Source organism: Ctenopharyngodon idella, chromosome 5, assembly GCF_019924925.1.
Source record: "Ctenopharyngodon idella isolate HZGC_01 chromosome 5, HZGC01, whole genome shotgun sequence".
In the NCBI taxonomy this organism is placed as follows: Eukaryota; Metazoa; Chordata; class Actinopteri; order Cypriniformes; family Xenocyprididae; genus Ctenopharyngodon; species Ctenopharyngodon idella.
In genome coordinates this window covers 26,148,193-26,163,041 of record NC_067224.1, presented here as the reverse complement: position 1 = coordinate 26,163,041, position 14,849 = coordinate 26,148,193, and the positions used below count along the sequence as shown (strand labels likewise).

General features: G+C 35.2%; 1 protein-coding gene across 4 annotated transcripts; it reads left to right on the top strand.

Moving 5' to 3' along the window:
• Positions 1–1,809: 1,809 nt before the first annotated feature.
• pdha1a (pyruvate dehydrogenase E1 subunit alpha 1a) lies at positions 1,810–13,776 on the top strand. 4 transcript variants are annotated; one of them, XM_051892844.1, is made up of 13 exons: positions 1,842–2,000; positions 3,833–3,853; positions 4,868–5,485; positions 6,527–6,595; positions 7,575–7,748; positions 7,923–8,049; positions 8,294–8,385; positions 9,646–9,738; positions 9,960–10,115; positions 10,228–10,299; positions 10,537–10,604; positions 12,159–12,267; positions 12,457–13,776. In XM_051892844.1, exons 1-13 carry the CDS (start codon positions 1,944–1,946, stop codon positions 12,619–12,621), a joined length of 1,821 nt encoding a protein of 606 aa, XP_051748804.1. In that variant the 5' UTR covers positions 1,842–1,943; the 3' UTR covers positions 12,622–13,776. The 4 variants fall into 4 exon arrangements, with proteins under 4 accessions (XP_051748807.1, XP_051748804.1, XP_051748806.1 ...); XM_051892846.1 differs by lacking the exon at positions 4,868–5,485 and having other exon boundaries at positions 1,844–2,000; XM_051892845.1 differs by lacking the exon at positions 3,833–3,853 and having other exon boundaries at positions 1,845–2,000.
• The last annotated feature ends 1,073 nt before the right edge of the window (positions 13,777–14,849 follow it).

Sequence of the window (14,849 nt, the reverse complement as noted above, 5' to 3'; positions counted from 1 at the left end):
AAAGATGCCTCTTGTTTTGGTATTTATGGAATAAGGTTATGATGACATGGTAGAAACACATCGAAAAGGTGCATGTTCAAAATAAGTGAAACTCATGACTCTTCTCTTTTCTTAGATTCACATATTTAAATCTTTGGGGAAAACAGATACATTTTTGTCCAATCAAATATTCTCCAGAATGTCCCTCCACCTGCAACTTTTTTTTTTCTGTCCATCATCCATTGAAGGGATTTTGCAAATAACTTCAAATAATTTTTCCATCCAGTGAAATGGGATTTAACCTTTAAGTACTTACATCTGTGGATAAAGTGTTTTCCTAACACAATCAGGTTATTTATCAAAAATTCTATATTTTTATTATTTATAAACACTCCAACTTTAATTGAGGTCCCCTCCACCTGCAACTGACCTGCAAGTCAAATCATGGTTCATGGTTGTGTTCTTACCTAATATTTAAAACAAACAAACAAACAAACAATATATATGCTTACACACAGACACATGTTTGGTTTCCATGGTTTATGGGAACATAATGATTTTTATACTATTCAAAATGTAAACATCACAGAAAACTTTTTACATTTTCAAATAAATAAATAAATAAAATATATAATAATAAAAAATAATAATAATAATAAAGTCATTTAGTATGATTTCTAAGCAGTTTTCCTAATGGGGACCAAAAATGTCCCCATAAGGTCAAAGATTTCTGCTATTGCCATCCTTTTGGGACAGGGAATACTAGTACCTCACACACACAAACACACACAGCATACTGTATATTCTGCCTGATGATGTATTCATCACAAGTCATAGAGGCTCTAATCAAATAAATGTTTTACTCTTTTTTTAATTTAATTTAATTTTTTTAAACAGGCTTCTAGCTGATGACTATTGTTGTATTACAAGGCTGTATTACAAGGGGGGCATGATATTTTTTTTTCTGGGGGGGTGGGTGGTGTTATTGGGTAATGTTTTAAAAAAAAAAAAGGAATTAAATAATTAAAAGATTAAAAGGTATTTAAGGTAATAACGAAAAAGAAATAAGAAAGATAAAAGGTCTATCGTAGTTATTAAGTAATCAATTTAAACTATTTGCAAATAATATTTTATTTTAAATACTTTTATTTGTATGTCTATGTCAAAAACGCAAAACGCTTCATCACATTCAGTTATATATTAATCATATAATAGCATGTTTTCAATTCAAAACGGCGAAATTTCATAAAAATGTTGAGTAGTTTGCATCACTGAATATTATTGTCGGTTCCTGAATATTTCAATCATGAAACAATCGTCAAATATTAAATGTTTAGCAGCTACTTATACTCGCCACATACTCTTTCACTGCTTAAACGAAAGCGTCACATTGGAATTCACACTAGTCTTCAGTGAACAGTAAGCCCCGCCTTCTTTGATTTGATTGGCCAGCGATGAGCGCCGTTAGACCGCTAAGGCAGACCATCTTAAAAATGTAACTTTTAAAACTTTTTGTGGTGCATAATGGACTACAGCAGAGCAGCATCAGTAATATTAAAAATATTGGGGGTGACAATTTGGCCATTTCTAAATATTGGGGCGGACTTGTCCCCCTCAATGTCTATGGTGGTTACAGCCCTGTTGTATTAGATATGATATTGATGTATTTTCTGTGCTTCTTATGTACTTATGTACAATGCTACACACTCTGCAATTATAAAATTAATGTTTAAAAAAATGTTAACATTTGAGATTTGCTTTCCAAAGTTTGATACCTTGGTTAGAAAACAAACGAGGAATATTTTTTGGTCCAGTAATGTGTGCTCTGGCCAGCAGAGGGCAGTATTTCGAACTGAATGTGCAGCGAATCTGCAGCGGGTGTAAACCTCGTTCGCTGGTTGAGCTGGTTTCTGTGAGAGGAGGGCTGAAGGAGATCATTTTGTGGTTAGCTGCGAGTTAATATTATGCGAAAGATGCTGACCATTATTTCTAACGTTCTGAGGGGCAGCGCCAGCAGGAACGTAAGTATTTTATCCCTTGAAACATAATATTACCGCTATGAGTAGTAAAGGCAAATTCACGGCGGTCTTGACGGCTAACGAAGCGCAGTCATACCATGTTGACCTTGCAGGGTACACAAGGCCCGGCTGGCACCCTACTAGACACATATTGCTGTTAAATGCGTATGTTAGTGCTGTTTATTTAACGTAAAACGGGGTAGCATTTGTTTTAATTATATATGTAAATATAGTAAGATATCGCAATTTTTTTCATAGTGATTGAGCTTGGCTAGCTGGCTAGCTGCACAGGGATGGTAACGTCTAAAATGGTTTGTCAACAAGCTGTCATTTTACTAATAATAAAAGACTATAACAAATGATATTTGAAATGTGAATATAAATTTGCTGTTCAAGCAAGTAGTCTAAGTAGTCTATTGCTGTTATAAAAGTTATATAAAGGTGACCTCAGTGAGAGTGACAGTCTGTCTTTCATCACCTGAGCAGTGGCAGAAGTCCAGATGGTTAATGGTCTGATGTTTGAGGCAACATTTACTAATGTTGCGTAAACATTTACAGTCTTTGCAGTCTTTTTCTAATAATTTAATTTCACTCATTCCTTGTCATTTAGGTTAGGCTACAGAGTGTCGAAACTTATTATATGTAAAAATATATAAATTATCAAGATTCCGGTGTATATGAGGGCAAAAATTTTCCTAATCATATTAAAACACAGTGTCACCAATTTACTTTGTATACTTAAATTATATTGCAATTGATCTTAATTTTAAACTGTTAGTTCACCCAAAAATGAAATTTCTATCATTAAGTACTCACCGTCATGTCGTTCCAATGATGCTGACGCAGGAGCCGGCCAATAATGAGTCGGCGTTCGGACGTAAACATGGAAGCCTGCACTGCGTTGACTGCATATGACAACAGTTCAAATTGTCCAATAAAGTTGTTATTCATTTGTTTTTGCGCACAAAAAGTATTCTCTTTGCTTCATAACATTAAGGTTGAACCACTGTAGTCACATTGACTATTTTAACAATGTCTTTACTGCCTTTCTGGACCTCAAAAGGTGCAATGATGTTGCTGCCTATGTGTGGTTCAGAAACTCTCGGATTTCATCAAAAATATCTTATTTTGTGTTCCAAAGATGAACGAAGGTCTTAAGGGTTTGGGACGACATGAGGATGAGTAATTATTGACAGAAATTTCATTTTTGGGTGAACTAACTCTTTAATCTACTTTTATAATTTTTATACAATGTACACCTCTATTCTCTATTGCCATAGTAGAGTTTGAAATGTAGATGATATTTAATGTTTTGTAGTTTCTTGTAGATTTTTCTTTATTCCTACATTTTCAGAGCTGATTTAATAATAATAAAAAAAAAATCCCAAATGTGCTACACATTCATACTTTGAGATGATAAACCATGTTTAATCCCATAACTACATTGTCCTAAACATGTAATAAAACATCAGGTGAATTCATAGCAGGGGTATTTTTGGTGCTGCTTTTTTTGCCCTGAGCCCTGATTAATTTCTCTCCCTGGATGGTTCAGAGAGAGTCCTTTCCTGTAACTGTGACCTTAAGTCTAATAATAAACGATTTGTTGACACAATGAAATGAATGTCATTGTTTTGTAGACACAATGAAATTAATGGAATTTTGCAGAACAAGTCGGGCATCTCTCTTTTCCTTATAATAATTCACCCTTCATCTTCTGTCTCTTTCTCTCTCAATCAACATCTTTCTCTATACTAATTCTCTCTCTCTCTCTCTCTCTCTCTCTCTCTCTCTCTCTCAATATCTCATCCTTACTGTTCCGTGGGCTGCCTTTAAAGGGAGCCGAACTGGTATCAGAGGTAAGAGATAGTAGTTTTAAGAATGGGCTTAATGTCCAGCTGCTCTTTTTTCCAGTTTTTTTCTATCCTTGGTTGTAAACATTATGATCATTATTATTATTATTATTTTTTTTGTCTGAAATTATTCCATTACAAAGGCTTATTTTCTTAGATCATCTTTTCTTCCTTACTTATGATTTTTAGATCACCTTCTCTTCCTCACTGAGTTTCCAGTCACTTGTTTGGTTCTGGCGTATTAAGCACGCTTTTGCTACATGCTTTACTTATTGCTCAGATATTGTGGCTGTTTTAGTTTGCCGTGTTGTGGGTTTGAGGGGAATAATTCTGCTCTATTTACCCAATCTAGTTACTTAGAGCTCACATCTTACCTTTACATCACACACACACACACACACACACACACACACACACACACGCACGTGTGCTTACGTACGTTAAAAGCACTCCCATGGAATGGAAAGTACCCATTTTTCCTCTGCTGGTTTTAGAATTTCATCAGTTGAAACTTGTTTCAGATATGTTATGGCTTTCTGCCTGTTATTTGTCCATGTGACCAATTAATTAACCAAAGTGACTGTCGGTTCCAACAGCCGAAGTAGTGTATATGACAGCTTTGTCAATGGATACTAATTGTTTTTATTTAATTCTGAGTAAATATGTTCAATTCATATCAGTGTACATCTCATTACTGATGATTAAATTGTATATGCAGGTATCAGCAGCATTATATTGATTTTTGGGCACCTTGTTTTCTAGATATTTGTGTCAACATTGGCCTTTGTGACCATTTGAATGTGATTTGGCCAGTAGTAAACAACTGACTAACAGTTGTTTATTGCTTGTGAGTAGGTTAGTGTAGATTAGCTTAGATTAGATTTTTATTGGTTTAGTGCAGTAAAATCTTTTTTGTGGTTTCTAGACACCTCTCGTCTTGCTTCTTGGTCTTTAAGCGTTCCCTTTTTATGGCCATCTGAGTCTGACCCTCTGGAGTGACCTGTGCCCTTCTTTTTACAGTCCTCCACTCTCCGGGCCGTTCTGCAGCTCCTGGCGGTCCAGAGCGAATATGCTAATTTGACCGCTCCACATGACCATGATCCTGACCCCCCTTCACTTTTAAAAGATCCACAACCCTGCAGCCCTTCAGTTTCTCCCCCTTTAACACAGATACCTCTAAACACTTCTGTAGAATACAAAGCTTTAGGACACACTACCAGTGGCCAGTCTTCAGGAGACTCTGGATCATGTGATAGACTTCTGGCAGATGTCTTACCCACAGAGGCTATAGCTCAGAAAGAATGTTATGTAAAACTGGTGATAACCAGTGGTTCATCCACCTCAGAAGAATTAATCTTGGGTCCGTCTGTTACAGAAAGAGAAAAACCTATTATTTCAATTATAGATGTTCCTCCATCACCTGCCCTATTTACAGCTCAGTTGCCTATTAACCCAGTCCCTCATCCAGCACAGTTAACCCCTGCAGTAGCTAACAGCAGTTCCAACATAACCAGCTCAGACCCCCTCACACCCAATTGTCCCCCACCAGCCGGGAGCCTCCAGGGCCCTGATATTTCCTACCCAGAGATCACCCACAGCCTGGCTGAAGAGACTGCCTTACCAGAGCCACAGCTTGCTGTGAGTACTGGCAGCCCCTATATTAAAATTATATACTGTCTCTTTCATATATACACAGCTTAACCCTCCTTATGGAGTGTTGCATGCCCCTTCCCTTTTAACCAGAGCACTTATATTTCAGAGGTTTCCTCCAAATCTCACTGCTTTGGCCAATGTCTCTTCAATCACTAAACAGATTTTTCTTCTACGAACTTTATTCATTCTTTGTCCCGGTTAGTTACCTAAAGCAAAATAACTGTTTTGTACTCAGCAGGGTTATTAAAGTTAAAAACGTTTTATTAAAAACTTATTAAAACTTAAACCATAAAAATATTTTGTTACTTGAAATAAAATAAACATTAACTGAAATTGAAATAAAATATTTGAAATTTTATTTCAGGTAGTTGCCAAGGAAACATGTCTCGTTTTTATTTAGTTTAACTTGATTAAAACAAAACTGTATCACAATTAGTAAAAAAAAAAAAAAAAACACAACAAGATAACTAAAACTTTATCAAAAAATTCAAATGGAAAATATCAAAATAAAAGCTAATTCAAACTATTAATAAAAACTATTATAGTATCTCAATGATACTATAATAGTTACTATAATAACACTTGTGTTCCACAATCCGCATGTTGGTCCCGCATCTAATTGTGGATGAATTCCTCTTGATGTGTCGGTTTATTATATATCCAAACCTGTAATCAAAGAGATGTGCAAAGTCAGTGCAGATGATGTGGCTAAGCCTGTGTGTTGATTTATTGGTATTAGAATGTAGGTCTGTTGAAATGGTTGTTGAGTAAAATTACACTGGTGATTATGGTCAGATTATTGCGGATATATTTCATTGTCTCTGGGTTTGCTTCCTGCTTCAGACAGAGGGATTTTAACCAGGGTCGTTAACATTTCAGTTCCTGTCAGAAGTGTGTGTGTGTTTGTTTTTTTGTGTGTTTCCATGCGACTGATATTTTTTGGTTTCCATGTTCTCTGTTTCTCAGTAGAGGTTATATATTAATTTGTTTTCTATTATTTTTTTTTATGTTTTTTATGTTTCATAGGGTGCAAGAGTGGTGGTATCTGCCAGGACCTATGCTGACTTTACCCCTCAGGCCACCTTTGATATTAAGGTGAGTTTTATTAGATCTGCAATTTGTTATGTAATAGGCCTATATAGTTTGTACATTTTTTAAAATGCAATGAAATCAAGAATCTGTGATTTGTTAATTCTGTTTAACCTTTATTTAACTGACAGAAGTACAAAGAAAAGATTTCCAGTGTTTTTCACTGACCAACTTAATTGTATTTTGTAAATATAAAACAAATTTTGATTTTGATGGCTGCAACACTCTCCAAAAACTTGGGACAGAGGCATGTTTACCACTGTGTCACATCAACTTTCCTTTACTCTTTTCAATCATTTGGGAATTGAGGATACTAATTGTTGCAGTTTTGCAAGTTGAACTTTTGCCCAATCCTCACCTGATACAAGACAGCTGCTCAGCAGTCTGTGGTCATCATTGTCTGATTCTCCTTTTAATGAGGGGCAATAAATTTTCAATAAGAGACAGACCAGGGGCCTCATGTATAATACTTTCTGTAGATTTCATCCTAAAAGTGTGCATATGCACAGAAGCTAGATTTTGTGTACGCCTGAACCTGTGCAAAATTCCCTTTATAAAACCCAGTCAGCGGAAGATTGTGCATACATGCATCTCCACCCCATCTCCTCCCCGAAATAACCATATATGGAGCTTACAACGCCTAGTTTTACTATGCATAACGTCATCTGCATATCATTTCCACGCATATTCCCATCCACGTGATACCATATTTAACAGCACAAGACATTAGGAAAATATGTAATGTATTATTACTACAAAAATTTATTATTGTCCACAAAAATATCAAGCAGCATAACCGTTTTTAACATTGATAATAATAAGAAATGTTTCTTGAGCACCAAATCAGCATATTAGAATGATTTCTGAAGGATCATGTGACACTGAAGACTGGAGTAATGACTCTAAACTTATCAACGGTACTGTACTGTGCATTTTACTGTATCGTAATTCATTTGAAAGCATAAAAATGCACTTGTTTTGATAGAAATGTGACTTGCACAAGCTGGAGGAGGGCCCACCACTGCAGGCTGTGCTTACAAGAGAGGAGGGGCTTCAGTACTACCGCACAATGCAGACAATAAGACGCATGGAGCTCAAAGCTGATCAGCTCTACAAGCAGAAGATTATCAGGGGCTTTTGTCACCTTTATGATGGACAGGTGACACATACAATGCAAACAAGCAGACATCATCTTTGCTAGCAGAAGACTAGTGCAAAATTGTCAAATTAAATATTATATTTTTATTTACGTGGTTGGAAAAGTAATTTGTAATTGGGTTCAAATGTTGACAGTAAAGACAGAAACTCTTATAAGCGCATTGTGTCCTAACAGGAAGCGTGTGCAATGGGTATTGAAGGAGGTATTAATCTCACAGATCATCTTATCACAGCCTACCGTGCCCATGGGTACACTCTCACTAGAGGCGGCACTGTTCGTGAGATCATGGCTGAGCTCACTGGTGAGAACAACAAAATGGATTAATATAGTTTAATATTTCAGAGGCTTCTAAATTATTTTTTACAGAAGCCTTTTTCTTTTCTTTTTTTAAAATAAATTTTCTTATTTTTATTTGTTTTTTTTTTAATCTCTACTATTTATCACTTTTTTTGTCTTTTTTTTCTTTAGTACTATATTTGTTTGTTTGTTTGTATATCTATTTATTTATTCTGTCCCTCTTCTATGTGTCTCTGTTTCTCCATCAGGTCGTCGAGGAGGTATTGCCAAAGGAAAGGGAGGGTCTATGCACATGTACACTAAACATTTTTATGGAGGAAATGGAATTGTGGGAGCTCAGGTATTTGAAATTAGTCCTTTTTGAAAAGTGCCATTGATTTGAGTAGCTGCGTTTACATGGACCCTAATAATCCGTTTGTAATCGGACTACTAGCAGAGTCAGAATGAAAATGTCACATGTAATGTGCTGTTGTTGTTGTTGAATGAAGTGTCATTCTAAAATTATCCTTCCACTCATCATCTGTGAAGTGCTGCAGGACAATGTCTCACCAGTCCTTGTTTCGGACTTTCATGCACAGACGCCTTGGGTGCAGGAAGAGGCATTTTTACTGCTTGATAAATATAAGCAGCAGTATAATAACAACTTTTAATTTAAGTGAACTTAAAACAGGCTTCACATAAACCCATTATAATGTCATATTTACCTGTGATATACAGAAATTGAATAAAGTTATCAAACACTTTACAGTCTTCGCTGAATAAATTTTAAATTAAATATAGATTAATCCTTATTAAAGTTACAATTTTCTCTGTTACCTTTGTTCTTTGATTAACATTAATGACATCACAGCAACTGGTTTATTAGGCTGCTTTGACTTTAAGATCTGCCGCTTCCGAACATGACTCGGATCTGACGCGCATCTCATTTTCTTACAACTCTTTAAGTTCGTTTAAGATGTTATTTAGCTTTAAGCTATTTAAGTCCTTGGGATATGAGGAAAATGGGATTTTTGGCATAATTCTGTGTTGTTGTTTGTTCAAGCGTGAAAGAGAACTGTGAATGAACTGCATGTGTTAACGCGTCAATTTTGATAGCACTATTTTTAACCAAGTAGATCCAAATTTAATCGTAAGGGTTTTAGAGAAATGAATTTTAAACGTTATTTAGTTTTATTTTTGAATAACTAAACCTGGCTCTTGCCATTAACATTAAGTCATAGAAGCTAGCATGGTGTTAAAAAGAAAAAAAAAAGTTTAATTGAGGTACTATTATAGTTATTAATATTTTGAATCAGTTTTTATTTTTTTTGTTTGCACTGTAGTTTTAGTAATATTTTTTGTCATTTTTTTATATATATATATATATATCTGTATAGTTTTTATTATTTTTAATTTTAGTTTTAGTTGCAGTTATTTTAGTATATCAAGATGAACTAAATTAAAATAAGAAATGTTACCTTGGCAACTTGTTTAAGTTTTTTATATATTTTGTACATATGTTTATTTCAATGAACGAAAATGTTGTTGTTTTTTTTAATGGTTTTTGAGTTTTAGTTAACTATAATAACCCTGAGTTATATTTCACGCATGTGTATCCCAGGTGCCTCTTGGGGCAGGTGTAGCGTTGGCCTGCAAATACCAGGGCAAGAATGAGCTGTGTGTCTGTCTCTATGGTGATGGTGCTGCAAATCAGGTAAGTCACTTTCATGCAGGTCCAAACAATCATGTGTTTACCCACTGCAAGTCCCATAAACTGATTTAGCTACTAACTAACATTTCAACACTGAGCCATTCTTGTACCACTTTACCTTACCTTATAACCATCTGAACAACTTGTGCATTATAAAGGGTCCACGGCTGTGGTTGTACAGGAAGGTTTCATGTACACTTTTGCACTTTTTTTTGTTTCTGCAGGGTCAGATCTTTGAGACGTATAATATGGCATCTCTGTGGAAGCTGCCCTGCATTTTCATTTGCGAGAACAACAAATACGGCATGGGTACGTCTGTGGAGAGAGCGGCTGCTAGCACCGATTACTACAAGAGAGGGGATTTCATCCCTGGTTTGAGGGTATGATGCAGGAAGGACACCGTCATGCTTTAACTCGTGTCACGACGCACATAGTGCACTGAAATTACTCTTCATGTCAGAATATCTCCTTACCTGTTCTCTGGTTTTGTAGGTGGATGGCATGGATGTCCTTTGTGTGAGGGAGGCCACCAAATTTGCTGCTGACCACTGCAGATCAGGAAAGGTGAGCTCTGGTTAGAGTGATGTGAAATTGTAGGAATGGAAAACACTGATTATTAGCTTTGTTAGGAAGTATGATTTTTGATGATGTGTTTTATGCACAATAATTATATGGATAATTCGACGGTGGCAACATTTTGATAAATGTTCCACTGGTTATGAAACGTTTGTATGAAATATTATCATGGGATATTAGCAGTTATGTTGCAAAAAATAAAATGCCTGAAATGTATAATCATAGGGTCCAATTCTGATGGAGCTGCAGACCTATCGTTATCATGGACACAGTATGAGTGACCCAGGAGTCAGGTAATAGCTTATATTATCTCAACCAAAGCTCACTGATATTGCTCTGAGCAACTAGTGGTCTTCATGGATTATATTTAGATAGGAGATTATGTAGATTCAAGAGGTCATCATCAACTACACGTGCCATAACATTTTAGTAATTAAAATGCATTTGTTTTTGTTTCTAAAACATTTTACTGTTTAAACTGGGTTACATGAACTACTGATGAAAAGTTTGGGGATGGTACGATTTTTAAATGTTTTTAAATGAAGTCTCTAATACTCCTTAAGGTTGTATTTATTCAATCAAAAATACAGTAATATTTTTTATTATTCAAAAACAGTTTTGTATTTTAAAGGGTTGGTTCACCCAAAAATGAAAATTCTGTCATTAATTACTCATCCTCAGGTCGTTCCAAACCTGTTAGACTTTCGTTCATTTTTGGAACACAATTGAAGATCTTTTTAATAAAGTCTGAGAGCTTTCTGTCCCTCCATTGACAGCCTACGCAACTATCACTTTCAAGCCCCAGAAAGGTAGTAAAGACATCATTAAAGTAATCCAAGTGACTCCAGTGGTTTAACCTCAATTTTATGAAGCGATGTAAGTGCTTTGTGCAAAAAAAAAACATAATTTACCAATTTATTTACAAAATATTAATCTCCAACATGTATTCATGAAACATTGTCTGCTCTCATGTCAACACAGCACGCATGCATTGTGGTGCTCATGTGAACGTGCACTGAAAATTAATATTTTGTAAATAACGTGGTATTTTTTATTTTTTTGCACAAAAAACAAAGCACTCGCGTCACTTTATTAAACTAAGATTAAACCACTGGAGTTTACTTTAATGATGTCTTTACTGTATTTCTGGGGCTTGAAATTGGTAGTTGTGTAGGCTGTAAATGGAGGGACAGAAAGCTCTCAGATTTCAAAGGATTTTCAATTGTGTTCCAAAGATGAACGAATGGCTTACGGGTTCAGAACGACATGAGGGTGAGTAATTAATGACAAAACTGCGTTGTTCAAAAAAAGCAGTCAAGATGAGTTTAAAGGCTCTGAACAAGCAATGTGAAAAATACACTTAATATTTCAAGCTAACCCTAATATATTTTAAAATGTAATTTATTTCTGTGATGGCAAATCAGCCATTATTCCAGTCTTCAGTGTTACATTGATCCTCCAGAAATCATTCTGATATGCTGATTTGGTGCCCAGGAAACATTTCTTATTATCAATGTTAAAAAAAGTTGTGCTGCTTAATATTTTTGTGAAACATTTTTTTAGGATTTTTTTGATGAGTAGAAAGTTCAAAAGAACAGTATCTATTTGAAATTTGTTTTTTAACTTTACTGTCACTGTTGATCAATTTTGTTTGTCCTTGCTAATTAAAAACTTAAAAAAAAAAAACTTAAAAAAACTTTCCAACCCCAAACATTTGAATGGTACTGTAACTTGCACAGCTCTACCTAGTATCATCATACCTCAGTAAAACTGCTCGATCGTCTATCTACTAATGCTTTTAGTGCTCATTTGTGACAGCCTTTGCTCTCCTTATCCTCTGTCTCCAGTTACCGAACACGCGAGGAGATCCAGGAGGTGCGCAGTAAGAGCGACCCCATCTCAATGCTGAAGGATCGGATGCTGAGCAACAACATGGCCAGTGTGGAAGAGCTTAAGGTGAGAATGCTGGAGTTTACCAGAGACACCCTGAAGTAGGACACAATCATTGAGATAGTCACAGTTGCACTTGAGAATGAATTTTCTGAATCAGTCCCATTGGTGTATAAAATTGGGATTACTCAGTTATACTTGAGAATTGTTAGCATGGACATTTCTGCAGTTTTTAAACACTGACACTTTTTGCAGGAGATTGATGTTGAGGTAAGGAAGGAGATTGAGGATGCTGCTCAGTTTGCCACCACAGACCCTGAGCCTCCACTGGACGATCTTTGCAACCACATCTTCTACAATGACCCTCCTTTGGAAGTGCGTGGCACCAACCCCTGGACCAAACTCAAGTCCGTCAGCTAAATCACCTTCCTTACATCCCAAGTCCCCTCCTCTTCCTACCAGTTGACCCTCTCCTGATGAAGCGCACAGCAAAATATTGTCACCTCCAATGTGGCTATAGGTTTCATAGACAGTTGTTGGGAAACTCAGCCAAATCTCTCAGCCACATTGAGACAAGTTGCCTCATTTTACATTTTATCATTGCCTTGTTTTCTTCTTGTCTCCATCACTTACAATACTGACCTTCACTATAAATTTTAAAAGGTTTCAGTATTAAACAAAAATGCTATATTTTTCATCTCACATAGCATCTCAGAAATAGCATGTAATATGTGAATAAACGGCGGTATTTGGCTTGTAATTATTGGTACTTTCCAAATGTCTCCAGTACAACTGTTGCTTATACCCAGTGTGCACACAGTGGCGGAACACTTACCTAGTGTCCATGCATCACAAACACCTCCCATCGTTGCTCTGTGCAGTCATTACAGACATACACACACACATACACACTTTATATATCTGCAGAACATGTTTTGGCTGAGGTGTCAGTGAAATGCAACAAATTATTGCAGTCCTAACTTGACAAAATATTTAAAGGGAAAATGTATTAACATTGATAAAATGTAAAAATCTGTTAGAAGGCCATACTACAAAAATATTTGTGTAATATTTATGAAGTGTAAAATGGGATGTTTCCTTTCTTTCATATAGGTTTGAAAGTGTTTAAACAAAAAAATGAATCTTAAAACCAAGATTGATAAGATTTAAAGTAAAATCTGCTTAAAATGTGGCTTTAGAATAGGAAAAGATTATTAGATTCTTAACTTTCCTTTTACTCTCTTAAACTTTTATTTAAAACGGGTTTTGTCACATATTTATTATGAAAAAATTGCTTTTGTTACAAACAGCGTTACTGGGGGTATAACTTCAAATTTGGTGATTCCAGTTTAATAATGGTTGTTTTAATAGATTGTTAATTTAAAATCACCCAGAATCGGGAAAGTAATAATTGTTGCAATAGATGTTAGGATGCTGTTGAGATATTGAAGGGGGCATCAGGGTCACAGGTTAAACCATTATGATGTGTTGACAAGGATGAGGAGTCTAAAACATCTGGCAAGGAATCCAATGTGGTTTTTACCATACAACTACAAATAAATATTTCAAATACTATTTTTGTGTGATTAAATGCCTTTATGCTGTTCTACCAGATACAGTTAAACGAAAAAAGATACAGACCTTAACCTTTCTGTATCATATTTAATACATGAATTTCTAATTTTTAACTTTCAAACATTGATGAAAAACCTGTTGCACAAAATCTGCTACATGCCTTCTGCTCACTGGTTGATACTTTTTTAGTAAGTAAAAGGCCTTTTAGTATAATTCTAAAAATGTCCACCTTTAGGTCATGGTAAACTGTCTTTTTGATTTTTACATTTAAGTTAACATAAGAATAACTTTTATATTTTTAGTAATATTTCAAGTTGAAATTTGTCTCTTAATCGTTATTGTATTGCATTATGTTTTGCCACCCACAATTAAAACTTTTGATCATAAAATCGAGCAGTTAAATATCATCTTACTAAGACATTATTGGGAGATATAGAGTAACAACTTATATTTATATGCATTTTATGTTTGTATGCTATACTGTTTTTAAAATCCCATTGATTTACACTACAAGCTATCAGAAATTCTTATCAGAATGTTAATCAAAATCTTATAAATTATATTTATAAATTTCATATCAATTTACTTAGAAGTGAATTTTTCCCTTCTCGAGTATATTATATATATATAACAGTTTAAACTTTTATTTACTTACTAAATTTGGACCTCACCCAGCCATTAGTACTCAAGGGACCATGTCAAATAATTAAGTGAGCTCTTTAATTTGTAGGATGAAGGTTCTTTTACATTTTATCCCGTGCTATGCATGATCGCCACACTAAAAATAGCTATTTGGAGAAATGGGTCACAAATAAACTGGGTCTCATCAAAAAAGAGAGTGAAAATAAAGCACAATCCTCAAATCAGCTTTATTCTAAGCCCTCTGATACAGCCGGATGAGTGTTTATCAGCTGTGGTGTTGTGATTCCCCTCCCTCTGCAGTGTTTTTGATTGTGCACTTCATTTATTGAAAAGTGTCACGTGTGTTTTTCTTATGAAGGACTGAATAAATGAAAACATGTGGATGCTACGCAGGGAAAGGAGATTTAAAAAGATTTAATGATCAGATGATT

What these genes read in the sequence shown, in the direction of transcription:
- pdha1a (XM_051892844.1), top strand. Translation starts at nt 1,944, where the DNA reads ATGCGAAAGATGCTGACCATTATTTCTAACGTTCTGAGGGGCAGCGCC. An exon ending in AGGCCACCTTTGATATTAAG is followed by an intron (nt 6,596 to 7,574) that starts GTGAGTTTTATT and finishes TTGTTTTGATAG; the next exon opens with AAATGTGACTTGCACAAGCT. An exon ending in CCAGTGTGGAAGAGCTTAAG is followed by an intron (nt 12,268 to 12,456) that starts GTGAGAATGCTG and finishes CACTTTTTGCAG; the next exon opens with GAGATTGATGTTGAGGTAAG.